At 56.1% G+C, this 16792-nt stretch overlaps 2 protein-coding genes across 2 annotated transcripts in view; both read left to right on the forward strand.

Annotated features, from left to right (window-relative positions):
• Positions 1–6816: 6816 nt before the first annotated feature.
• SLC18A3 (solute carrier family 18 member A3) lies at positions 6817–9229 on the forward strand. Its single transcript, XM_003278180.3, has one exon. It carries the CDS (start codon positions 7251–7253, stop codon positions 8847–8849), a length of 1599 nt encoding a protein of 532 aa, XP_003278228.2. The 5' UTR covers positions 6817–7250; the 3' UTR covers positions 8850–9229.
• A 1480-nt stretch (positions 9230–10709) lies between these two features.
• Positions 10710–16792, forward strand: part of CHAT (choline O-acetyltransferase) — a 52509-nt gene continuing 46426 nt past the window's right edge. Inside the window, 4 exon segments of the mRNA XM_030798084.1 lie at positions 10710–10731; positions 10734–10994; positions 13013–13116; positions 16239–16430. Coding sequence (XP_030653944.1) covers positions 10710–10731; positions 10734–10994; positions 13013–13116; positions 16239–16430 — 579 coding nt within the window.

A 16792-nucleotide genomic window follows, 5' to 3' on the forward strand; every position in this document is an offset into this window, starting at 1 on the left:
TCCAGGCATCACATTGAGAGCATGGAGGTGGACAGATTATAGACAATCTTTTATGTTGAGAATCTGGACTCTCCCATTGATGATGAAGAGGCTCTTAAGGGTTTTAATTGATACGGCAACCTCACATCCACTCTAATTCATCCAGCCCAAGAAGTATTAGCCATAGAATCTACTAGTGAAGAAGTAGCAATAATTTTCATCCACAGTGTAAATATTTGGGGCAAAGACATTCTGTTTTAAAATGTTAAGGAAAAGACTAATAGAGAAACAAGTAACAGGCAATTCTCAAAAGAGAAAATACAAATGACCAATAAACATATAAAAAAGTACCCAGCCAATTAAACAATTAAATGATTAAAATGATAATAAATACCGTTCTTCTCCCACCAGATTGATAAAATGGAAAAAGACAGATAAGAGCAAGTGTTGGCATGAATATGGGGAATTGTGTACAAACATTTGCCACTTACATGTGGTATGACATGATTTTTCAACTTTGCAATGGTGCAAAAGTGATACGCATTCAGTAGCAACCATACTTCAGATTTTGAATTTTGATATTTCCAGTCTAGTAATATGCTGTACTATACTCTCTAGATGCTGGGGCAGAGGCCACGAGCCACAACTCCCAGTCAGCCATGCGATTACAAGAGAAAACACCCAATACTCCATGATGTGTGACCAGATGATTTTGCCCAATTGTTAGCTAATGGAAGCTTTTTGAGCATGTTTAGGGTAGGCTAAGCTATGATGTTCTGTACACTAGGTGTATTAAATGCATTTTCCACTTAACAATATTTTCAGCTTCCCGTGGGTTTATCAGGACATAGCCCCATCATAAGTGGAAGAGGAGCTGTACTCCCATATGCTGTTTGTGGGAGGACAAGGGAGATACATTCATACCACCACTTTATAGGGCCATTTGGAGATTTAAACTTCAAAATGTGGAGACTGCTAGAATTGACCCAGCAGTCCCCATTGTTTTTGTATCACTTGGGGAAGCACCTCCACACAAGCACAAGGAAATCCATCTCAACACTGTTAACACCTAGAAATCAGACCTGACCCAATGCCCATCCATAGGGGACAGCTGAAAACACTGGGGCATGTTCATAGCCAGAAATACTCTGCAGCAGCAGCTGAGAAAATCCAACTATTTCTATGTAGGCTAAAATGGATATAATGTTGAGTGGAAAAGGAGAGAAATACAGAATGATACATACATAACGACATTTATGTGAATATGTACTTGTTTAAGTATAATGCCACTTATGTTAAATTTTATATGAGCTCATATGTATGTATGGAAACAAATTTAGAAAGGGTTTGGAAAACACACACCAAAACAGTAAGGGTGGTGGCATCTGAGAGGTGGCCACCACTCAGAACTTTCATGGTGCTCTGATTTCTATGAAAAGAATGCATATATGTATGAATTACATGATTAATTTTCATTCTAATAAATGTAGAGATGGATTTTTAAAAACCACTGACACATCAGTTCTCATGCAAAATGCTATGGCCATTGCTGTACGGAACGCCTAACAAGCAGAATACAGATCTTGTCTGCAAGGGGCTCTGAGGTGTAGGGGAACACCTCCAACATTGTGTGTGATACATTTCAGAAGAGGAGTAGAAAATTTGATTGGATGGGGGCATGTTCACAATGTATTAGGAATCAGGGAAGAATATGGCAACCAAGGAGAGGCAAAGCTGGGCAAGAACCAAGGCAACACTGGTTGAAAGGTGTGGAGGTAGGATCTCCTGGGGCCTGACAGGGAAGATGAAGATAGGAAGGGTGGGAGGCATTGTGGAAGGAAGGCCACCAAGTGGGGAGATGATGCTGACTCCAGTCCCAGGCAGCAGGGGACCCTGAGAGGTCTGTGAACAGGCTGGAAGCTTGCCTGAAACTTTGCAGAGAAAAGAAGCTTGGCATTCCTGCAGGGGTAGATTGTCAGGGTCGGGAGGCAAGGGACAAGTGAAGGGATTAACTGTCCTAGTGTGGGGGAAGATGTAGGATCTGGGCTGGGGGCAGGCAGGGAGTGCTCTCAATGGAGGAGGGAAATGAATCTGAGACATTAATTGGAGTGAGATGGAAAGAAAGTGGAGAGAACAGAAACCAAAGGGATTTGGAGGCCATGCTTCCAACGAATGATTCATAGTTAGTGTCAGGGAGCCAGAAAAAAAGCAAGTGAGCAAGGTCCTGTCCCTGGGAGCTGTAGAGAGGAGCCCTGGAGCCCACCCACAAAGCAGCACCTGCAGTCTCTTTCCCTATCGAAGCCCAGCTATGTTGTGCACAGAGCAAGTCTGGGCACCGAGGACAGGCTGGCCAAGGGCAGGCAGGCAGGCACGTAGTCCTCTGGCTTCCAGCCACCAGACTCACAGGTTTCTGGGAAAGGCTGACTCGGGCCACTTTGTTCCTTTGAATCTGAGAATATATGACTGGGGAAGCCTAAATTAATTAAATGATGCTGAGGCCCTGAGGCCCGCCTGAGCCGGTGCACAGGGGACGGGTTATGGAGCTCTGAGCAAACTGCACCCCCAGCCCCCAGTGCTGGAATCTAGAGAGGCTCATGAGCTCGATTGGAACGAAGCCTGTGCTTAAGTGCTTCCAGAGAGACAAAGAAATAATAAATCAGGAGCAGGTGCCCCACCCACACACTGCCATTACCAACACCAGCCTGCTTCTCCACAGAAATACAGTGGTTTCACCTCTCTGGAACCAGATGTTTCAGGGAAGCAACAAATGGCAAAGCCCTGGAACTGACATGGCCCCATAACCTTCTCAGAAATGAGGCCAGGCTGGGCTGGCACCTCCATCCACGGCAGCACCCCACCACCACAACCCACCCAATACCTCCAAACACCCCCTAGATCTCACCCAGGCACTGGTGCAGCATGGCTATCCTTCCAGCCCTCCCAAACTCCCACACACCAGGACTCCCCTGTCCCCAGTAAGCCCCCCTCCCCCGACAGGGCACTGATCCAGCAAGGAAGAAATTTTAGTCCATCAGACTGTGGACACAGTTGTATCTTGTGGATAGAATGAGAAGTGTTGTCAGCTAGAAATCACCAATTTGTCCCTATCCATACAAAATAATAACAATTAAACTCCTACTAGGTACCAAGCATTGGTCTAGACACGTTCAAGTGAGCTATCTCGCAGTCTTTAGCCATCCTGCAGCAGGGCCACATGGTGGCTGGGAGCAGGACGCTGGAACTAAATTACCTGCATGGGAATCCCATCTTTACCACTTGTGAGCTCTCTGACTGAATACATTACTTTACCTCAGTGTCTTTGCCTATAAGAAAGTAATATGAAGGTTGGTGAGAGAATTCAATGAGTCAATGCTTATCAAATCCTTAGAATGGTGCCTGATGCCTTATAAGCTCTACTATGTGTCTAGTAAATACGTTCCTTCCTTCCTCTACTCATTCAACTTTAATTGAGTACTAGATATGAACGCTGCCCTAACAGCTGCTATTTCTGGTTGAGAAAGGAGAGAAAAATGCTTCCGTTTTCTCCTACAGGATTGGATGGGAAGTTCTCTGTTGCCTGCAAGTTATGCTCAGATAGAGGAGTCGGGAAAGGAATTTACCAAGCGTTCAAGTGAAGGGGAAGCCAGAGGGGCGGGGCCTCCGTGGGAGGCTTCTTGGTTGCGGTGGGGCCGGGGCCAGCACCCTGGACAGCTCCCGGCGGCTGGCCGGGAGAGGAGGGTTTTGACAGGTCCTATCTAGGCTCAGACCCTCCGTAGCCTTTTGCTGCAGGGGCCTGTCGCCTCCTTGCAACCCCGGCACCCCCGTATTTGGAGCCATGATGGATTGGAGGGGTTGCCCTCTGATCTGAAAGTTAGAGAATGAGGGAGTTTAGTGTCTTTGGAGCCTCCTTAGGGAGCCAGCCCAGGACCTTCCTCCTCCCATGGGTCTTGATCTGCGCCTCACCCCTACACTGCCAGCGTGCGGCCACCTTGGAGATGGAGCAGCAGGAGCACGACGCAGTGCCGGGAATAAGGAAGCAGTGTGAGGACCACAAGACAGGTCCCCCAGCCTTGGGCAAGCAACCCAGCATCTCCACGCCCAGCTTCCTCACCTGGTAAGACCAGGGGAATAGCACCTACACTGCACCAGGATTGCGGGAGAATGGAATAAAACAGCACACACAATACTCCCGGCACAAAGCAAGTAATAAATGAGTGTGCCTCCTGCCATACAGGAACCGAGGACTGGAGAGCTAGTCATGAGCCCAGAGATACCTGGCTTCATGCTCAGGAACAGCCATGTGGGCCAGAGGGCTGGAGATGTGGTCTGCACCTTGAAGGCCCTGGGAAAGTTTCTCTCCTCTATGATTCCTCTGTTCTTCAGCCACTAGACGTAAAAAAATTTTCCCTCAAGTCCTCCTTCCTCTTTTCTTTAATCAGACAGGGGAAACAGCATGTGCATAAATAATAATTGTTTTGTAGGCTGCGAGACTGCCCCTTTAAGAGTCTCATAATGGGAGAGTCAGAAGAGCCCAGAGGTCTCAAACCGAAATGACTGGAGAACCAGCAAGTGGCATAAGTGTGTGAAGTCAGCTGGGGCGAGACTGTGATGTGCTGGAGAGTGTGCATGTACTGACGAAAGGCCATCAAATACAATTTAAAATAATTAGCCCACTCCAAAGAGTCTTCTGCAGCACACACTTCTAAGGGCTGCAGTGAGTGGGCTCTCACCTCAACCTAAACCAGACGAGGCTGAGGCTGGGACCCACTGAGGGACTGTGACTTGCCCAAGGTCATCCAGGGCCAGGCCTGTGCCCACGTTGGGACTCTTTTTCTCCCTCAGACAGAGGGCACTTCAGTCACTGCAGAGCAGGTGGCAGCAGTCCTTCAGTGGATGAGTTTCTCCTCCTTTCCCAGGGTGACTGGGTGGGTGAAGGGATTGAGCAACAGGTGGCCAGGCTGCCACCTCTCACCCTGACACACTGGTCCCCATCCCCTCATCCTACAGCCATCTCAGGGACAGATGGAGACATTCCAATGCCCTCTGGGTCCTCCACCAACCCAGACAGAGCCTGGAGTCACAATGCCCACCTAGCCAGAGGGATCAGCCAGCTAGCCAAGTGCCCCCTGTGTCTTTCATCTGTTCTTCACAAGACCCACAAGTGAAAAATGAGGACAAACCGCACATTCTACACATGATAACAACATAGCAAGTCCTTATACTGCTCTTTCGGTGTGCCCCGCCCCCTTAGCAGTAGGTACTATTATTATTCCATTTTACAAAGAAAGTAACTGAGGGACAGAGAGGCAAAGTAATTCCCTGCAGGTACTCTAATGAGTACGTGGCAGAGCTGGGAGCCATCCTGGTTGTCTGCCTCGAAAGCCCACACTCTTTGCACTGCATCGCTGCACTTCCTGCGGGGTAGGGGGCACGATGGGAGAAGCATCTGCGTCTAATGCTGCTTTACTCTTGAGGCCAGAAAAATGGGAAAGCTCCCCTCTGACTCTGGAAGAGAGAAGCAAACCGTAATCTCAACAACACAATCCCCACCTCCAACCTCAGCCGCCCTGGAGCCTCTCTCCCGCCAGTCCGCCCACTGGAACACGGGCTCCATGTGCCATCCAGGGTCAACGCCGCTCTGGGGACGCGTCAGGCCCAGCGCACAGCCTGGGCAGCTTAGCCTGTCAGCTGAGCACCGGCGCCTCAAGGGGTGCGGCCCTCTCAGAAGGAAGGTGAGTCTCCCTGGAGCCCCTGACGACAGCGAAGCGGCTGGGCGCTCTCCGGGAAGTGGGCGCGGCACCCAAGAAAGGTTTCTTACAGTTCCAAGAGAGGACCCCAGCCACAGTCACTCCAGAGCCTACCCGGGGCTTGGAGGAGGCTCTGGAAAATGAGGGATGGGGGAGTGTGCAGAACAGGGGGCGGAGGCTGGCAGGAGCCGAGCGAGGGCTCGGTCGGGTGCGAAGAGTGCCTGGGAGGAGTTAGAGTGGGGAGAGGGTGCGGCGGCAGGAAGAGAAGAGGCGGAGCTGGGGGACCCGACCGCTAAAGGAGAAAGGGGGATTCCAGGCAAGGGGAATGTGGCCAGGCAGTGCGAGAGGGCGGCAGCGGCCAGGCTAATATTCGCGATCCCGAGTGGGGGCGCGGCAACTTCTGCCCTCAGTCCCAACAAGCTCCAGGCCGGGATTCGCTGCCGAGAAATTCTGCGGAGGGGCCGGTGCGGAAGGCCAGGCAGTTGCTGAGCCTTCCCCTCCCCTCCTGGCGGGGGTGTGTGTGCAAGGGCCCAGGGGGCGGAGTCGAAGAAAGGGCTGGGGGTGTCCGTGTCCAGCGCTCCTCCGGACGCAGCTCCACAATCCAGCTGCGAGAACAGATGGACGCAGCGGCAGCTCACCTCGGGGGCTTCCTGCTCGCTGTGCGCCGAGGTCCAGGCTGAAGCGGAGATCGCAAGCCTCCGGCTCCCGCCTCTCCCCAGGGGCCGCGAGGAACCGGCTGCCGCGCCCCCCTCCCCAGGAGGAGAAGAGCGGGCGCTGACCCCGCGTCCTAGAACCGCGGGCGGGGGGCGGGGGGCGGGCCGGGGGCGGGCAGAGGGCCAGCTACCAGCGCGGAACACCCATCCCAGGGGCTGGTTCAAGACTTCCGCACCAAGACCCCTTCCTGGGCCTCCAGCCCTGGAGCATCTGGGGAGCGGACCCCTGCCCGGCCCCGCCCCGCCCCCGGCCCCCGCCCCGCCGACGTCGCATTAGCATGAGCGACGCAAGTGGCCCTGGCACCACTCGGGGGCTGGGACTCGCCGCGTCACAGCCCCGGGTGGAAGGGAAAAAAAAAAGAGGAGGCGGCGGAGGAGGCAAGAGCCAACGCGAGGGGAGGGGAGTGCAGCGGCGGGGCTAACGGGCGGGCAAGCGGGCGGGCGGCAACAGCATGCCCCTTGGCCAGCGCGGGCGGCCTCTCAGCGCGGCGGGGGCTGCTCTGGGCGCTCCCCGGGCGAAGTGCGCCCAGTCTCCGGCCCCGGCCCCTCTGCGCGCCCGCCTTCCCGGCCGCCCCTGAGCCCAGCAGCCGCGGGTCCCGGGATCGGCTAAGAGTAGCGGCAACGCCTCGCCGGACGGAGTCCTTTCCTTTCCCGGGACGCTGGGCCATGAGCCCCGCGGCTACCTGAGGCACAGGGGGGTCTGCTCGGCCAGGACCGCCTCCCCGAAGTCCCGTGCCCTCGCCTCTGCACTGCGGGACGCCAGCGCTCGACCCTGGAGGAGGCGTCCTCGGAAGAGCATCGGGGTGGGGGCATGGAACCCGCGGAACCTGCGGGCCAGGCCCGGGCGGCGGCCACCAAGCTGTCGGAGGCGGTGGGCGCGGCGCTGCAGGAGCCCCGGCGGCAGAGGCGCCTGGTGCTCGTTATCGTGTGCGTGGCACTGTTACTGGACAACATGCTGTACATGGTCATCGTGCCCATCGTGCCCGACTACATCGCCCACATGCGCGGGGGCGGCGAGGGCCCCACCCGGACTCCCGAGGTGTGGGAGCCCACCCTGCCGCTGCCCACTCCGGCCAATGCCAGCGCCTACGCGGCCAACACCTCCGCGTCCCCGACGGCTCCGTGGCCAGCGGGCTCAGCCTTTCGGCCCCGCTACCCTACGGAGAGCGAAGACGTGAAGATCGGGGTGCTGTTTGCTTCCAAGGCCATCCTGCAGCTGCTAGTGAACCCCTTGAGCGGGCCCTTCATCGACCGCATGAGCTACGATGTGCCGCTGCTGATCGGCCTGGGCGTCATGTTCGCCTCTACAGTCATGTTCGCCTTCGCCGAGGACTACGCCACGCTGTTCGCCGCGCGCAGCCTGCAGGGCCTGGGCTCAGCCTTCGCCGACACGTCTGGCATAGCCATGATCGCCGACAAGTACCCCGAGGAGCCGGAGCGCAGTCGTGCACTGGGCGTGGCGCTGGCCTTCATTAGCTTCGGAAGCCTAGTGGCCCCGCCCTTCGGGGGCATCCTCTATGAGTTCGCCGGCAAGCGCGTGCCCTTCTTGGTTCTAGCTGCCGTGTCGCTCTTTGACGCACTGTTGCTGCTGGCAGTGGCCAAACCCTTCTCGGCGGCTGCACGGGCTCGGGCCAACCTGCCAGTGGGCACTCCCATCCACCGCCTCATGCTGGACCCCTACATTGCCGTGGTGGCCGGCGCGCTCACCACCTGTAACATTCCCCTCGCCTTCCTCGAGCCCACCATTGCCACGTGGATGAAGCATACGATGGCGGCTTCCGAGTGGGAGATGGGCATGGCCTGGCTGCCGGCCTTCGTGCCTCATGTGCTGGGCGTCTACCTCACCGTGCGCCTGGCGGCGCGCTACCCACACCTGCAGTGGCTGTACGGCGCGCTCGGGCTGGCTGTGATCGGCGCCAGCTCGTGCATCGTGCCCGCCTGCCGCTCCTTCGCGCCGCTAGTGGTCTCGCTCTGCGGCCTCTGTTTTGGCATAGCCCTAGTCGACACAGCACTTCTGCCCACGCTCGCCTTCCTGGTGGACGTGCGCCACGTCTCAGTCTATGGCAGCGTCTATGCCATCGCCGACATCTCCTATTCGGTGGCCTACGCGCTCGGGCCCATAGTGGCAGGCCACATTGTGCACTCGCTGGGCTTTGAGCAGCTCAGCCTTGGCATGGGACTGGCCAACCTGCTCTATGCTCCCGTCTTGCTGCTGCTCCGCAACGTGGGCCTCCTGACGCGCTCCCGTTCCGAGCGCGATGTGCTGCTTGATGAGCCACCGCAAGGTCTGTACGATGCGGTGCGCCTGCGTGAGCGTCCCGTGTCTGGCCAGGACGGCGAGCCTCGCAGCCCCCCTGGCCCTTTTGACGAGTGCGAGGACGACTACAACTACTACTACACCCGCAGCTAGCATCCCCACTCCTCCTCCAGCCCACCCACCAGCCCTGGGTCAAGGGGGCTGCTCTGCAAGCCCACTGGCCAGCTCTGGCTCAGGGCCCGCCTCCTCCAGCGACTATCCCAGCCCCTCCTCAACCTTGACTTCTGCCCAAATTCCCTCCCTGTGACCCATTCCATATCCCTCTCTCTCTTGTTCAATGGGGCTTGGAGCACCGAGGCAACGAAGCCATCGCGCTCCTTGCGGAGGTGAAGAGGACTCCGAGTCCCCACCTGCGGCTCCCCTGTGTAGAGCCTGCATCTGTCTGTCCTTCCTTCCATTGCTCCCAGTGCCAAACTTGGGCCACTGCACCGCGGCGCCTCCGTCCAAATCAATAAACCGTGTCTGTCACAGGAGGCCGAGTCTCTTTACTGGTGGGGGGTGCGTGGAGGCGCGCAGGGCCAGAGCAGAGGGGAGGGTGAACTGGGTCTTCAAGTCCGAATCCAGGCCTGAGCCAAACTAACACGTAGGCGCCTGTAGCTGTTTTTCTACCTGGAAAAGGGGATAGGAGGGAAGCAAACCCAACAAAGGCTGTCACCCATGGTCACAAAGGAGCACTATGCTTCCCTCAGCCCAGGATAGACCCTCCTTTCCAGGCCCAGCGCAGAGCCCGGGGATGCCGCCCGGGGGAGCCTGAGGACCCGCTCCAGCTGGGCAGGCCAGGCCCCGCCCTTTGAGGACACGCCCCACACCATCCACAGAGCTCTGAGGTGCCTGGGCTGAGCTTCCCTTCAGACCAGAATCCCGCCCCGTTGAGGCTTTGAGAAAGGAGTAGGAGCCGAGCATTCCGGCAGAGGAAGAAAAACGGCCCATCTTTTAGAGTCCGACCTCTGGAAATGTGTGTATGATGTGATGTGTGTGTTCATTAGAGAACTAGGCTCTGTCCTAGAAGGAGTGGGGGAGCCGTGGTTGGTGTTTGCTGTGTCCCTGTCAGTCCTGAGGGTCTGAGTCTTGAAGGGAGAGATGTGAGTGTGGGATCTGGTGCCAACCCCCACTGCCATCCTGTCCTTAGTGGGAGCGGCGGCCCAGGACTGTCAGGAAAGTTTCCCATCCTTAGTCCCAGCCCTGAGATCCTCAAGCCAGCGTTTGCACAACACTCCATGTCCCGAAGACCGTAGTCTGATGATCGAGGCAGAGTCTTCCCATCCCAGCGTGAAGAGGCGGCTGGTCAGGGTCGCCTGTGTGTTAGCTGCGCCTGTGGGGGTCTGCTCTGCTGTTGTGCGCATGTCTGTCCTCGATCTGCGAGTCGGGCTGTGTGTGCCTGGGCGGAGTCTGCCTTTGTCGGTCTGTCTGTGCTATTTGTGTGTGGGGGTCTCTATCGGGGGTGGGGGATGCTTTTGTCTGAGAGGAGAGCCTGCCTCTTGCTGCAGTCCTTAAGCATCCCCAGGTCTGCCATCAGGATTGTCCCAAGTCTGTAGCACCCCACCTCTGCTCCCCACCCCATAGTGGCAGCAGGAATGGGATGGTAACAGAAAGGGAAGTCCTGCAGTGAACATTGATCCCAGTTATTGTTTCTTATTATTATTATTTTGAAAGATGGTGTAGTAGGGTTTGAGACTGGCCTGGATGGTGGGGAGAGGAGGGCAGAGAGCAGAGACTTCCTCAGACCCAACCCTCTCCAGGACTCTGAGCAGCAGCACCCCACGGCTGGAATAATGGGGTTGGGGAAGTGCGGTGACTGGGGAATGCTGAGCTAGAGGCAGGGGGCATGGGCGGGACAGTGTTCTGTGCCCCCTTCTAGAGCCTAAATTTGTTGCCCGAGTTCCTCCGGGAAGCCCTCCGGGTAGATTCAGGGGGCCGGGAGCTGGGATCCCTGGGCGGGGAGCGGGGGAAGGGATGGGGCTGAGGACCGCGAAGAAGGGGGGCTTGGGGGAGGGGGGAAATGGAAGCGAGAGGAGGGAGGAGGAACAAGAGGAAGGAGAGAAGTGCGGCCAGCTTGCTTTCTCCTGTCGGGTGGCCGCGGGGACCCGGGCGACGTCGGAGGCCCTGCCGGGAACCCAGGCGGCAGCCCCCACCCCCGCGCTGCGACACGCCCCCCACCACTTCCGGCTCACACCCCCGCCCACACTCCTGAGTGGTGCGGTGCAGCGGCGGCCGAGGCAGCAGAGCCGAGGAGAGCAGGTGAGAAGAAGGGCTGGGCTGGGCTGGCGGAGCGCGGTGCCGGGAGCAAGGGCGGCGGTCGGGGGCTCTATCCAGGGACAGCACCGGGGCCGAGAGGCCCCAGGACTCGTGGAGTCCTCTGAGTCCTGCGCAGCAGCGGCCGTCGGGGGTCAGCTAGGAAGCTGCAGGACTGCGTTGCTTCAGTGCCTGGGCTTGGGGAGGCTTGATCATCAGGGCTTCGGGACTCCAAGCGCATGTTCTCACTTCACTTGGCCCAGCATCTGCTAAGTGACCAGGTCTGCACTTTCTGTGTCTAGTGGGAGGGTCCGTGGGTCTGACCCGACTCGCCTGAATTGCTGGTTCGCAACTGCTTCTCCCAGGAGCAGGGGGTGGGGAAGGAGGAGCAGCGGCTGGTGGCAAGTCTGAGCCAGCACATAGCCGATGACAGCCTGTGAATGACCGGCCAGACTGGGGTTGGACCTTTGGGGCAGAGCAGCCAGCCCTTGGAAAGCCAGGCTGGCAGGAGCATGGGTGGGAGGCACAAAACACAGACAAACAGACACATATACCCTCTAGGCATCCGCCCAGGAGTGATGGAGGAAGAAGAGTTGGCAGGTGGGACCACCAGGAAATCATCCCACCCAGCTCTGCCTTCGTCAAGCTCAGGGTCCCTGAAGCCTGACTAGTGTCTCCCGAATGGGGGGAGAGGGGGCTCTGGACCAGAGCAAAAGGAGGCATTGGCTGCATGGTCTGTAGGGCCTTTACCAACCTGACCTTGTCCTTGCTGTCCTCTCAAAAAACTGCCATGCTCCGGTGAATCCTCACCAGGTTGCCACCTCTTTCACTTTGCAGTTGGGCGCAGCCCCTATGAACCCACAGCACTGGGAGGCCTGGGAACCAGGCTGTGGAGTGTCCCTGCACTGTGCCAGCAAGGGCTTTACATTCTCTGCCCAGCACTGCAAGGCAGCCCCAGGCTCCTCCATCCCTGGGCCCGGTTCATCCATCTTTCTGGACTCTCTGTTCCTGGCTACAACCCTGCCATGTGCCCATACAGGGGCCATGCTTGCCTCTGGGTAGGGGTGGTGCTGGGCAGCGAGAGGGGTGAGGAAATTAGCTAAACATCAGCTTCAGACTTGAGAGAATAGAGGGTGGGCTGGTGGAAAACATGAGTATGTGCCTGTGGAGGCTTAGGTTCAGGGGGATCTCAGAGGGTAGCAATTGTGACCCACAGCCTAATAATAACAGTCTTTGCCTTCTTGGCCTGGCTCACTTCTACTGTACCTTCAAAATTAATCTGCCTCTCCCCAGACTAAGGCAGGTGACCCCTAGGGGCCCTGGCTGCCCAGCCTCCCTGCATACCTCCCTGGGCACTCTTATGGCATCTACACTGGCAGCCTGCAGACCCAAGACTGCCTAGGTCACAACCCCTCCAGCAGGCCCAGAGTCTCCCTGCCCTGGCCACAGGCCAGGCTCCCAATTAGCCCAGATGCATCCTGGAGCACAGGGCCTTAAAGGCCTCCATTCACCCACGCATGCATTCCTTTCCCTCCGCCAACGGACTGAGAGAATTCACCCTACTCCACACCAGAGATGTGGCCAGGACCCAGAGATGAAGTACTGAGCACAGTAGGTATGGTCTTACCCTTGAGAAGCTAGTGGGAAAGAGAGAGTTTGATCGGCAAAGCACGTATCTATTGGGTTCCAGGCAGGAACAAAGCCAGCACTCTGCCAGCAAACCCTGGTGGATTTGGATTGCCCCGGGGTGGTCAGCTGGCCTTGGGTGGCCACAGCCTCATGAGAGCAGACCCTCACTTTAGGAACCACTCTCTCCCATATGGGGGCCCAGAGAGAACACTGTGGTCAGCACGTACAGGTGCAAGTCGAGACTGGGGCCAGGCCTGCAATGAGACCCCTATACACAGCTGTCAGGCTCTGGCCTCCTCATGGGGCTGGGGTGGTGATCTGTTGGTGGGAGGTGGAGGGTTTGTGACAGGCCTATGTAGCTGCTGTGCTGATGCTTCCCACTTCTTGGTCCCCAGGTCCACACCTCTGCATCCCTGCACCAGGACTCACCGAGACGCCCATCCTGGAAAAGGTCCCCCATAAGATGGCAGCAAAAACTCCCAGCAGTGAGGAGGAGTCTGTGAGTGACTGTTGGAGCCCTCTCTCAACCCTGCTTTCCCCAGCCACATGCCCTTGCTTCCAGAACAGTCCTGAGTGGGACTGGCCCCCAGCATTTGCCTGGCCCCAGCCCTGCCCTCTACTGGCACAAGGCCCAGGCTACAGCTCCACCCCCAGCTTGCTAAGGATCCCAGAAGGGCCTGGAGGGGCTGAGATGGGCCTCAGGGTGCCAAGGAAATGCTAAGAGCTAAACTTCCAAATCCCCTGGCCAGGCTAGGCACTATCTTTCCCTACAGGGCCTCTCTTCATCCCAGCTTCCACTTCTGATAGCTTTAAGCCCGGTGATTTTGCCTTAGGGTGGGGCTGAATTCCTCCAAGCCCTGCAAGTCCCAGCTCCAGCTGCTGTCACTAGTTCAGCGTTGGGGCCTTACACACCATGTTCTCCACTGGCCTGAGACAATGCCATCCTCCCTGGGCAGGCATCCTCCCTCCCACCCCAGCCAGCCTTCGGGTGGCAGAGCAACACACCTGATTTCAGGTGGTTGCATGTGTTTCCCCTCTCCCACACTTGTCTTTTTGCCGCTCCTCTTCCTCCTTCCCCCTTCCCCCTTCCCCCAGCCCTCATTTGAAACCCTGGGCAGAATTTTCTGGCTTCTCCCCAAGAAGCTGCTCACTCCGTTGCCCTGACCTCCGCAGCTGACAAACATCTATTGTCACCTCTGGTCCACTGGCATGCTTCTCTACCCACCCCACTGGGCTGTGGCTTCCTTAAGAGCAGCCTCTGTTTCTCCACTGTCTCTGAGTCCAGCCCAGGATCTGACTCACATGAACTGCCCAGGAAACACGGAGTTTTGGAGCATTGACCTGAGACTCCCAGGTCCAAAGACACTCTTTAGTACAGGGCCAGAAGTCCAGGAGAGTCTGGGGAGGATCCCTGGGGGGTTGAGATGTCTGAGCTGCGATTTCCTGCTTTATTCCTTTTTACCCACTGCTGATTCCCTGTTAGCCAGGCCAAGTCACAGCGCACTGTCAGAGCCTGGAAGAAGGGGAGCAGTGTCTGGCGGAGACTCTAGCCAGACTTGTGGGCCCTTTTGGGCAGGCCACTAACTGGGCTGGGCTTTCTGTAGGTGCTCACCCACCCACCGTCACACAGACCACCCCCCACCGCACGAGATGGAAGAACCAGAACAGCTGGGTTGGGGGCCCAGACCTGGCTCACTGGTATTGGGCAGGGCAGCCTGGGATGCTGCCCAGATCCGTCCTCGCATCATTCCCCAGGGCAGGAGCAGCCCGTAGTTGGCACTGACATCCCACCCCTGCCAGAGAAGTGAACCCTAGAGGCAGGATCAGACAGACAGAGGGCCGTCATTCATCTATCAGCAGCAGGGGCAGAGAAGGAGGTGCTTTTAAGGGGCCCCTTCACTCTGCAGCCTATGGGGAGGAACCCTTTACTGTCTCATGGAAACTCATCACTGCACAGAGGAGAAGCCCCTGAAGGAAGGTGCCTCACTGTCTACCAGGGTGTCCCAGGAACCATGTTGCAGAATTCTGGTCATTAGGGCAGCACAGAATTATGTCTCTTATCCAAAGCCATCTTTTATCCTTCCAAATCTCTCCACAAGAGTACACCCTTCAGGTCCGGAGATCAGTTAGATTCTGGAGCCCCAGCTGAGAACAGTTTATAAATTAAGACTGACCAGCAGACAACAATATCAATAACAGGACTATTTCATCTTAGATCTATCCTTTATGACTTAAAAGCACTTCCACATACATTAGATCTTTAATCCTATGAGAGGCAGGGTTTACTACCCCCATTTTACAGGAGAAGAAACTGTACAATTTAAGCAATATTATTATAAGTTCTGCCTTCCTATTGTCACTGGCCAAGTGAGGGACAAGAAGAGGAAAGGAATGGAAAAGGGAGTGAAAGGGAAGGGAGAGAATGACCCAGGAGAAAGAAGCAGAGTGGACATGGAAGACTGATTTTAGCTCCTAGTCTGACATCAGATTTGTATGTGACCTTGGACCAGCTGCTTCACTCTCTGGGACTCAGTTTCCTCATTCATAAATGGGAAGTCACAAAATTGAAGCCACACAGAAGCCTTCTGTGGTGAACCTGCTGGTGAACTGAGAGGCACAGCATGCGTATAGGAGGGTGGAGTGGGGGGTTCTTCCTAGACTCTAGCCACACTTTGGGGCCCCCAAACAGTATGGGTTTCCTCTTGGGAATTCCTCTGGAAGTATAAGATATCGAGGTCAGAACATTTTAGATGTGCCTATTTGAGGCCAGTTGTTCCTTCATTTAATTCTCTCTGTGTTCCTCTCAGGTAGGAATTGTTATTTATGTCCTATGGATGAGGAGCAGAGTCTTGGAGAGATTCAGAGAGGAAGGACATCCACTGCATCCCTGCCCCTGCCCCTAACACCCACATGAAACAAAATTCCCTGCCTGGGTTTTATAAGTAGGAGGGACTTATAAGAAGCTCAAGGCATGAATCATCTTCCGAGGAACCCTCTTGTAGAATTCTAGTCATTAGGGCAGCACTGAATTATGTCTCTCATCCAAAATCATCTTTTATCCTTCCAAATCTCTCTGTAAGTGTGCCCCCTTCAGGTCCAGAGATCAATCAGATTCTGGAGCCCCAGCTGGGAGCAATCTCTAAATTAAGAGTCACCAGCAGCCAACAATATCAATAACAGGACTATTTCATCTTAGATCCATCCTTTGTGGCTTAAAAACACTTTCATATCTTTTATCTGTTTGATCCTATGAGAGATAGGGGTTACTACTCCCATTCTACAGAGGAAGAAACTGAGGCACAGAGGGAGGGTGACTTGCCCAAGGTTGCAGAGCTGGTCAGCGGCAGGGTCAGGGTACAAACCCAGGTCAGTCTGGTGCCAATATCACCGTATTTTCCTCTGCACTTTATCCCTTTCTGGGGACAGAGCACAATGAGGTCAGGGACGCCAAACAGGAACTTCCTATATTCATAATTTTGCTGAGCTGAACCCTAGAAATGGAGGGGTCCCAGGGTAGAGAACAACACAGGGGCAGAATGACACAGATACTAGGGACCAACTTGGGGACAAGCATGGGGCACACATACTAGAGGCACAATGCCTACGAACCCTTTCTTCCAGGGGCTACCCAAACTGCCCGTGCCACCACTACAGCAGACCCTGGCCACGTACCTGCAGTGCATGCGACACCTGGTGCCTGAGGAGCAGTTCAGGAAAAGCCAGGCCATTGTGCAGAGGTTTGGGGCCCCTGGTGGCCTCGGCGAGACCCTGCAGCAGAAACTCTTGGAGCGGCAGGAGAAGACAGCCAACTGGGTAAGAGGGGCAGACAAGGAACCCATAGAAGAGGGGCGGGAGGCAGACCTGGAGACAGAGGGGTCTCAGTGAGAGGCAGGTAGGGGACAAAGACAGGGCAGAAGGAGAGACGAGGGACAGGGATGGGGGATAGGTGTGGGAACAGGCAGGTGGCATGGATTGGAGGACAGGAAGGGACAAGGATGAGAAACAAGCAAGATGAGGAATGGGAAATATGGATAGAGAAAGAGGAGGACAAATCGGGGACAGGAATAGGGGACAGATGAGGACAGAGATTGCACCAGGAAAGAAGAGAGGGTGAAGGGCAGGAAGGAGACACCTGTAAGGACAGGCAGAGGACAGCAATGTAGCACCAAGCCACC

The sequence above is a fragment of the Nomascus leucogenys genome, chromosome 18 (assembly GCF_006542625.1).
Source record: "Nomascus leucogenys isolate Asia chromosome 18, Asia_NLE_v1, whole genome shotgun sequence".
Classification (NCBI taxonomy): domain Eukaryota; kingdom Metazoa; phylum Chordata; class Mammalia; order Primates; family Hylobatidae; genus Nomascus; species Nomascus leucogenys.

Bases quoted from the DNA above. Each gene is read 5' to 3' on its own strand.
- SLC18A3 (XM_003278180.3), top strand. From the start codon at position 7,251: ATGGAACCCGCGGAACCTGCGGGCCAGGCCCGGGCGGCGGCCACCAAG.